Raw genomic sequence first — 10,438 nt, 5'->3', positions numbered from 1 at the left:
AGAAAAACAAATAGAGTCATTTCTAACCCTGGGTCCATGTGACGGACAAAGGTGTTTGTTTGTTTGTTTTGTTGTTGTTGTTGTTTTGGTGTTTTGTTTGTATTGTTGTTTCAAATGCATTCACTTTCATTGCAGTGTAGAGGGTGTTGTGTCAACAATATTTATAAAGCTACTTCAAGATGATTTACTACAACAGATTGCTACAGGTTGTGTTTTGAGACATCATTCAACCTTCTCCTTCAAACTAAAATCTGCGTCATTCAAAGCCACAGATAATTCTAACCATTTTGACTCCACTTCTTGTGCCTTTCCCTCTCACTGAACTATAAATGTTGCACCCCAACCTCCCTCCCCCAAAAAGGAAATAATTAATTAAATTAAGAACAAGGCGTGGGCTGTCGCCGTATCAAATGGTTTACAAAGGGAAAGTCCTTTCTCATTAATCTCCCATGACAGTAGCCCATGCCTCAGTGTCAGCTGAATCTTACTCACTCACGCTGTGGCCCCTTCTAATCCGTTGGGTCTTAAGAGGATTTGTCCATTCATGCAGTATTATTATTTCTTCTGCTCTGTCCTCTTGTCATATCACACACACACACACACACACACACACACACACACACACACACACACACACACACACAGAGAGAGAGAGACAGAGAGAGACACACACACACACACACACACACACACACGCACACACACACACACACACACGGGTGTGTAAATGTCTTGATGGCAGAGGCAGATACTTAAGACTCTGATCACATGATGAATCTTGCTAATGTGAAAACTCATTTTTAATGAAGCCGCCTGTCCAATTACGGGCTGCTAATTTGCTAAGTTGGAAAATCAATGGACTGTTCGGTATCACCGCACAAGACAAAATAGAACTTGAGAGTTTGGGGAGAAGGGAGAAGTTACAGGAAAAGATTAATCACATATTTCCCCACCTCCCTAAAGGTTTGGAATTGTCAAGTGGCTGTGACATCATGTCTTGTCCTTCCTACGTTCCTACGTATGGAAACCTAAATGCATTCTGAAAGTTTCAACCGAATCTGTGATCTCGGGGGGTGGGGGGGTTACTTCCTCATTTGCCACCAGAAATGTAGCCATGACAACAATCAGCTTGGCTCCCTCATCAAATCAAGGCCCTCCATGCCAAAATGATGTTTCCTTGGCTAAAATTCTATAACACTATTAGCGTTATAATCTGATAATCATATATCAAACAGTGAATCTAAAAAAAAACTAAAAAAAACAAACAAAAGGGATTGTTTGTGTTGACTGCACAGACTTCCTCTTTTTCTGTCCAGGTTCCCCTTACATGTGACTTCAAGAGTTATATTAAAACTTCCTCTTTTAGTCTATAACATTCACAGCTAGACAAGCAGCATTTGTTTTCTCAGATCTATTCAGCAGAGGACTGAACTGCGGTAGTTTTAGTGTGACCAGCCCTTGACTCGACAGAGACCTCTCTAGAAGCTACCATGGATGGAAGTTTGCTGTCTTCGATATCCGATGGCGAGTCGCCTCCCAAGGAGAGCACTTCATCTCTAAATTCACACCAGGAGACTTCTCTTCCCAGTGGGTACGTGTTTCAGATTTTCTTTGCTCACAGTTTGTCTGAGTAAAGTAACTCCTAAATAACTTCAGCTCGTTTAGTGTTGGAGTGTTGGACACATTGTTGTTTACCTTAGGTGACTGTAATTGCAGCTAAATTACAATTATGAGTCGTTCATCATAATTGACAAAAGCATTAACTTTTGTGAGGGTTCATTGCATTGGGAGGGCACAGAAACAGAGCTGTAGAGCACAAGTTAAGTGTTACCCACATTTCAAACATTTGCTTATTTAGCATTTATTTGATCATTATTATTGGTTGTTGTGTCTCTCTCAAACCCATCTGCAAACGTATTTCATAATAATGATCTGTATCCATGTATGATGTTGATATGTTACCCTTTTACCACCTTTTAGTGCCACCATGATCAATGGCTTTCCATATACAGTAATTTGATGGTGTGAAATTGAGATAGAAATAGACGGGGGGGGGGGGGGGGGTCATGGCCTGACCTTCATATTTCACTTTTAAGATTTTTTTACTGGCTTTAGTAAATCACAGAAGTTATGCCTGTTGTTTTTTTCCCTTTAAATGCAAGAGAATTGGAAACTAGAACATGATTTTTTTAAGAAGTATAACATCCCATTAATCATTTTGAGTTGCCTGCACATCTTTAATTGAATTCTGATGTTTCATTTGGAAGAGTTTTCTGTTTGCTTCTTATTTTAGTAATATAGATGTGCTGGATCATTATGTTTTCAATACAGTTCTTTACGGCTTCGGATAACTGCATGGATAGACAGGCTGAGTTGATGGAAAGCCTTGAATGAGTCTTTTCTTTAGAAGTTACAGGTCACTCATTTGGGTTTGATACTTTATCAGTATTTTACCCTGTTGTGGCACCTCCATTTCAGAGTGATGTATAATTCTGAAAAATCCCTTTCACAGCTTGTGAAAAGGAGAATATTATTTCCTGTTTCCTCCACTGACGAGATAATAAATGTCACCAAATTTCACCATAGATTAGACAAATGTGAAAATATGATGCATTCTGTGTCCTTCTAAGGCTCCCTGGGGGAAATAAATAACAGATTTGAAACTTTCTAAAAAATGTGGGTTACTATTTATGAAGCTGCACTCACCACCTAGGGGAAGTATGATTTATGCTTTGGGAGTGGAACCTGTGTGTAAGGGTGGAGGCCCGGGCCTCCCAGGAGGGAAATGGTGCGTCTCGGAGGTGGGAGGGGGGTTGTACAGTAAGCACCTGATCAAGGTCTCCATGGACAATGCATGGATTTCCCCATGTGGCCAGATGGGCAAAATATTTAGTGTTTATTGGTCAGCAGACACATTTAGGAGCTATTGTGTATAATCATAAACAACTACTGTAATAACTGTCATATGATGAGAGTAGAAATATGCAAAGGGGAAATTTGCAGCACAGAGTCCAACAGCCTCAGAAAACAATTCCCACCAAGGTAGTAACAAAGCCACCAAGTGCTATGATGTTGCAGTTTCACTACAAAGTGCTTTATTTTCTGTTACCCGAACATCAAGGGCTACACTAACCGCCTTGTGCTATGATTGGGACATTCCAGGCCTAGGTGTGGGGATTGACCTATTTAACGGCAGATTCACAACACAAGAACTCGCATTTCGATTAATTTTCATAATGCCTATGCTGTTTGAAGTGTATAGTTTGATGAAAGAGTTCTTTCTTTTTGGTAATGCAACAAGCCACTGTTAAGGGCAGTGCAGCGTAGAAAAAAACAGTTGTGACATCTGGGCAGAGACAGAGAAAGTTACCTTGAATATTAAAACTTGTTTAGTAGTTTAACCAGCAAAGAAAGGGCTTGGATCTGTTGACTGAAAACATTTCCACACACAAACCTGTGCATTGCCAAGTTATAAAGCAAGCAAGTTTTCAGATTAAAAAAAAAAAAAAAAAAAAAAATATATATATATATATATATATATATATATATATATATTATTCAAACAACAACTGCCAACAATCAATTAATCTCACACCAGAATGTTCTCAAATTTCACAATTGCCACAATTTGATTCAGTTTACAATAATAAAGCCTGCTGTTTGAGGTATAGTTACTGTAGTTGCAATAGCTCTTTATTTTTGCCAATATTTGCATTGTGCTGCATAGAATAACAGGTGTGCATCCACGACACAGATGCCACAGCTGGCTTAAGGAGAACAGAACGTACAGAGCAACAGCGTTGTGGCTCCTAGAATTGCACGGCTGATTTTATTTCTTTCCGCTTCATGAAATAAATTAAGAGTGACCTTGCATGACAGATGGCAAGTTCTCCAGATATAATAAAAAGATAGATAAACAAATTAAGACATACAGAAAAATAGACGTATCTTCCCTGAGCAACAACAACTGCAGATACGCATAAATGCATATTCATTAAGCCCATGTCTCCATACAGACACAAGAGCTCTGATGCAGCCCCTTTTTAAAAATCTGACAATCAGTTTTTGATGTCAAAACAGGGTTTTTGACACTGCCTAACCCTGGGAACTTCCCCCGTAGAACACTATTGCACCACAGACTCCTCAATACAACAGAATATGAATGACAGACCAGCACAACCCTTTCTTGTTGATGTGTGAGGGACAAGTACCACACAGTAATGCTTTCAGAACTGTGTTGAAATATGGCCATTAAAATTATTCATATGTATTACATTCATAAATTAGTACATTGCAGTAGCTGTTACTCTTGTGTCGTGTACATTTATACAAGAGTTAAAATGTTTACAATGCACACTATGAAACAACATAGACAAGGCCCACATATGAACCATTTTCCCCACAGCACATTATCATGTAGTGAATTCCAGCTAAATGGCACTTATATCAAATTGATTAGTTTTTTTAGTCACATCATTTTTAACCTGCAACCAAATGTGTTGATTGAAAGATCTTTCCGCATGTCACCACCCTGTGTTAAATTACAAACTGAACTATTCAACAGGAAAGCAATTTTTCATAATGGATTTTTTTATTTATTCAAACAGCAGCTGTCTCTGTTCCAAAATAGTTGTCACGCCAGGATGTTGAAACACCTTCACCTGCTCAGTGCAGTCACACTGTGTGAGTGAATCATACAGCCCTAATATATATTTTATACTGTTTATTCAGATGCCCTTTATGATGTCCTCCGATAAGCGAAATTATTTTCTTTATTGCCACCTCGAATACAGTGAAAGTGAATTACAATGGCGGCCTTGGCAGAATAGCATTCCTCAGAGAAGTTGCGCCCTCGCATATATTCGAGAAACCATTTCCAAACTTCAGACATCATAAAATGTTTTACGATCTCCTTGGCTTGGTGGTCGCTGCAATGCATAAAGTTAGCACACCGCAAGGACGTCCGAAAACACAGTGACCTAAGGCAGGCCAGTTATTATTTTGAAAACATTACATGATGATATGTGGCTCGGCAAGTGTTGAACAGAAATGTCAGCGACCGCATAGACCTGATTGATGACATTTCGAACCATGACCTTGTGATCGACTCTGATGACCTTGTGATCGACCCTGATAACAGACTGATCGGTCTCTGCGCTCGGGCAGATCCTGGGCAGAATCTACTGTTATGTCGGTCTAGAATAGCATTATGTTTCAGTAGGAAATCCAGGGAATCCCCATGGCAATAAAACATTTATTTTAATAATAAGCCAGAAAGTTTCTTTTCAGAAGGATTGAACTTTAAGACTAATTTTTTTTTTCAAAAAATACATTATGATTGATTTTCTATCGCACACTTTCAGCTTGATTATCTTGACGCTTCCGAATATTAGATCCACATATTTGGTCTTCAGCTTACCATTGCATATATGAAGTCTAAACTAATTTGTTTAAACCGCCAACCTTGTTAACCAGCTTAAAGTGAAAGTGAAGTCTGGACTTTGGCCACATGTATGGGCCATATGCTGAAGCCCTGTGGTTAACCGGCCGGTTGAGGTCTCCGAAGGCAGCCGACTCGCTCCGAGAGTTCTGAGTGGCTGACTCGGCCCAATCAGGGCGGGCTGAGCAGATGCCGGGCGGCTTTGCTGTGCGGCCGACTGAGGCGCGGCCACATGCTGCCTCCTTCCCTGATAACCACGGTCCACCCAGCGTGGCGTCCCCCCAGTGCCGTTTAAACACCACTTTCGCTCCGGGCTGGAGGAGTGGGGAGCGCTCCAGCAAGATTTCACTCAGCACTTTGGGTCATTTGGGCATCTCTCTCTCTATCTCTCTCTAACTCTCTCTCTCTCACACTCTCTAACTCTCTCTCTCTCACACTCTCTAACTCTCTTTCTCAAACTCACTCTCTCTTTCTCTCTGTCTCTAACTCTCTCTCTTTCTCTAACTCTCAGTCTCTCTCTCTCTCTAACCCTCTCTCTTCTCTCTCTCTCTCTGTCTCTCTATCTCTGTCTCTCCCTCTTTTCCTCTCTCCATGTATTTCCCCTCTGTGCCTATCTGAGGCCTGGGGGAGAGATTGCTGTGTGTTCCTGTTTGTAGGGCTTGCTGCACATTTCAGTGTGTATTGGAGTGGAGATGAGCAGAGAGCAGGACTTGCCAGGAGATTAGCCCGGCTGCTGGAGTGGGGATGGGGTTGGGGATGGGGGTGGGGGTGGTGACGACGGAGGATTGGGCATGTTAGGTGGAGGGGAGGCAGAAGACAGGTTGTGATCTCTTTGTAGCAAGGTTGAGAGTGAAGTGATTTTTCAGCGGCGCGTGGCGGTGGGGTGGAGGGTTGGGGGGGGCAGGGGTGTAGGAGCGTGGCTGATAAAGAGAGAGTCTTATCTGTCTTCGTCCGTCCCTGCCACTCGACTCCTTTCACCTGACCTGAATGTTGGGGGAAGTTCACAAAGGCCGCTCAGAGGAACAGTCATTTCCATAAATTATGCCCCTGCGTAACACTGTGTGTGTGTTGATTCCAGGGCTGTGTGGAAAAGAACATCACTGTCTGCATAACCTCAAACACCCGGGTTTCAAAATCATGCTGCACTTACAATGTTTCATTATGCCAATTTAGATCAACAGAATTACTACAGACGGGAAAATGTATTTTGCCACAGGTCTTGTCACAAGGTAACTAAATTGTTATGTAGATGCATGTCTAATTTAAGCATACACTATAACAACAGCACTTTCTATTCCTTTACACCATGCATGCCTTAGGACATGGGCTAGAATTTGTGATGAGATTGTTTGGTTCAGTGTGATTAGGGGCAGCCGTGGCCTACTGGTTAGCGCTTCAGACTTGTTAACGGAGAGTTGCCGGTTCGACCCCCGACCAGTAGGCACGGCTGAAGTGACCTTGAGCATAGCACCTAACCCCTCACTGCTCCCCGAGTGCCGCAGTTGTTGCAGGCAGCTCACTGCGCCGGGATTAGTGTGTCCTTCACCTCACTGTGTGTTCACTGTGTGCTGTGTGTGTTTCACTAATTCACGGATTGGGATAAATGCAGAGACCAAATTTCCCTCACGGGATCAAAACAGTATATATATAATTATACTGATAAGTGGCAGCTAGTTTCCTTTAAGTTTAATTTTGGGGGCATTTTAGGACACTAAAGACTGGGAGTAGGATCAGGAAATTACTGCGGGGGGACCGAATCAGGTGCGCCACAGCGCCCCCTAGAGTTCCTAAACTCAACACACTTACAGATAACCAACATCAGATCAATGGCTATAGTGTGGAATAAAGTTTCAGCTCATCTGTTCACATCCCCTTTGACATGCACTTCACCCGGCGCATTTGTGTAGGAGCCGTGCTGCCATCGCCTCTTTGGCTCCTTAATGGGATTCATCATGTCAAATGAAGGGTATTAGTCTGCACTCCAAGCCTCATCAGGCTGCTCTTCATCAGGCGTTTGCAACAGTAATGTCTCCATGCACAGCTGCGTGAGCACAACCTCTGGATTTGTGATAGGCTCTTAATTGCTTGATTTGATTCCCTCCATTGAATTTAATCAACCGGCCGCGAGTTCTAATGGAATTTGGTTCATTTGAGAAGCGCATGTGAGTGTGTCTTTGTGTGTGTGTGTGTGTGTGTGTGTGTGTGTGTGTATTTGTGTGTGTGCATGTGTTTGTGTGTGTGTGTGTGTGTGTGTATTTGCATGGATTACCCATCAAGAAGTATTACTACTGGAATCAGTCATGCTTTGCTGAATGAAGGGCTGCAATGTGAAAAGCTCAATGAGATGTCAAGGTCTGCCTCGGTGGCGATGGAAGACTGGCGTGGTTGCCAAGCTGGCATCTCCACAGGAACCAATCATGGATTACTGTATGTGGACCGATCAAGGGTCATGCTTCGTGTTAAATAACCAATGATGAATCGCAACCACATCTGAATAGCTGAATGGTGACCCATTTTCTTCTTGTGTGTGCGTTTGTGTGTGTGTGTGGGGGTGTGTGTCTGTGTCTGTGTGTATGTTTGATGTCAGGCTGGAAGAGGAGCAGAGAGAGAAAGAGGAGGAAGAGGAGGAGGTGGATGAGGAGGAGGAGGAAGAGGAGGTGGGGAGTGAGCACCTCCTCTCGACTGAGGAGCAGGTGACGCTCATCACCGACAGCATGTCCGTGACGTCGGCCGATGAGGAGAAACTACAGCTGCTTAACAAGAACATGGAACTGCGCAGAATCAACAAGGAGGTGAGACTGCTACACTACCCCACAACCTTCTCCATACTAAACAGATAAGCACAGGGGTTTATTCACTGCTACACTACCCCTTCTGTACTATATTAACAAAGAGTTAAGGTTACACACTATAAATACAAGGTGTTGCACACTATCATACTACCCTCTAAGTCCAAAGGGTTGCCAACGCTCAGACATCTGGTGTGAGACTCATGCATTTATGTTCTGTCACACGAGGAGAAGAAAAACACTCCAGTCTTTGTCAATCTTACACCAAGCCAACCTTGAGAGTTGTCAGCTCTGAATCAGGAAGTGGTCAGGTGACACACTACCACTCCTACCTGCAACTCCACTAAATACAAGAGTTTTATAATCAAATTTTTATTGCATTCTAAAGTCTGCTACTCAGTGTACTTGGTTACCATGACGTAAGAATGTTTAAAATATGTAAGGGACAATGGCCGCCGAGGTGTCCTGTTATACGGAATTAATGGACGAGGGCGAGGGGCAAAGAACTCCCCGACGCGCAGCGGAGTTGCCTCCGTCCGAGTCCATTAATTCCGTATAACTGGACACACCTCGAAGGCCGTTATCCCGCTTATCACCCGGTTGCCACTGTAAAGCAAAGGAAACACGCTGTTCTATTTAAAAAGAAGCTCACTAGTTCAGCTTGTTGTACAACTTTCGTTGGCCCTATAACAGCGATAGCATGGACAGTTAGCTTGTGTACAGTTGATTCCATTGTTGCGAAGCCGGAAACCGTCGTCCTACTATGGTTGTTATAGTTACCATTCATAAGCATTGATATGGAACGGTGTCCTGTTATGTAAGGGATAATGTATAGAACGCCGGTCATTTTTGGGAAAATAAGTCCCGACAGGGCGAACCGGACCGACGCACAGTGAAGGGGTCTTGTTCCGCCCTGAAGGGACTTATTTTCCCAATAAAGACCGGCGTTCTATACATTATCCCGCTTATTACACGGCTACTTGCCAAAACGAAACAATAAACTCCCCACGATGTGACTCTTTAGCCTACATAGCCTAGGCTATAGCCTATTTGTTACCGTTTCATCGTGGCTTTTGGTGAGAATCAAATAGTTCGACAACAGCACACGATGAACTTGAATCAAACATTCTTTAGAACACAGCTGATCAACCGTCTGCTTTCACTTTTGAATGAAGTTCCAGTCCTTGCGTAGTGATATGAAAGACGTGAAATAGAAGCACAAAGCCCATTTTCCTTGACAGCGGTCTGTTATACTTAGCAACGGTCTGTTATTGAGAATTAGCAGACCACCGAACGTTGGGAAGGCCCATTCAAGTGAATGGAGCATTCTGCAGCATTATGCAGAGCCGTGTAATAATCAGAATTAATAGCCACCCCACCAGCCAATCAGAAAAGAGTATTTCTTCTCTCCGGGTGATAAGTAACAATAATACTATGGTAGACATGGCATAAAGGGATTTTAGTAATTACCTGTTTATACAGGCCTTGTGTGGGTGAAACTTTACTGGGTGAATCCCTATAGCTTCCCCCATGCTCCCATACACTGTAGTTCCTATCCTAGCATATGCTCTGGCCTTACGTAATGGATCTCTGAATGTGGATCTCATTGTGCAAGCTGCTTCTGTATATGCTCTTTAAGCACCACTGAGCATAGATTGCACACAATCTGTCTCCATTTACAATGTTTATGTATCATTGCACATAGACCACTCAATCTGTCTCTTTACACAGCGTTATTAGGGATTAATCCACTCTGCGTGTGTTGTCCTATTGTGTACAGTCTGTCGCTATGCTTCATGAACATTTGGTGGAATATTTTTAATATCGGCATTATGTGAATTCAGTTTGAGTCATTCCAACGGTGACTAGAGGGCATCTGATGAAGGTGGGAGAGAATGAGAGAAAGAGAGTGCTTCTGTTTGTACATCTGTGTGTGTGTGTGTGTGTGTGTGTGTGTGTGTGTGTGTGTGTGTGTGTGTGTGTGTGTGTGTGTGTGTGTGTGTGAGCAATTTCTACTCATCTTTCCTCACCTTACTGCGGGTCCAAACTGCCACCATGGGCTGTCATTGTTAACCAGACGGGCGCGTTGTTATTTTTTCACTGTTTACGGCCTGCCCACATCAATGCTCAACAAGAACAGGAGCTGAATGAGAGGAAGTGAGAGAGAGAGAGAGAAGGAGGGAGAGACAGAGAGAGAGGGAGAGACAGA

General features: G+C 42.9%; 1 protein-coding gene across 1 annotated transcript in view; it reads left to right on the top strand.

Moving 5' to 3' along the window:
* The first annotated feature begins 1,401 nt into the window (after positions 1 to 1,401).
* Positions 1,402 to 10,438, top strand: part of LOC143132283 (uncharacterized) — a 14,724-nt gene continuing 5,687 nt past the window's right edge. Inside the window, exons 1-2 of the mRNA XM_076291693.1 lie at positions 1,402 to 1,591; positions 8,028 to 8,232. Coding sequence (XP_076147808.1) covers positions 1,491 to 1,591; positions 8,028 to 8,232 — 306 coding nt within the window. The 5' untranslated portion in view covers positions 1,402 to 1,490. The remainder of the gene's footprint in view (positions 1,592 to 8,027; positions 8,233 to 10,438) is intronic.

This window comes from Alosa pseudoharengus, unplaced genomic scaffold, assembly GCF_046254945.1.
Source record: "Alosa pseudoharengus isolate Yale_2024_CS ecotype anadromous, Long Island Sound unplaced genomic scaffold, YU_APseudo_1.1 YU_APseudo_1.1_scf_19, whole genome shotgun sequence".
In the NCBI taxonomy this organism is placed as follows: domain Eukaryota; kingdom Metazoa; phylum Chordata; class Actinopteri; order Clupeiformes; family Clupeidae; genus Alosa; species Alosa pseudoharengus.
The sequence above is the reverse complement of the archived record's forward strand: the minus strand, read 5'-3'. Positions and strand labels throughout refer to the sequence as shown.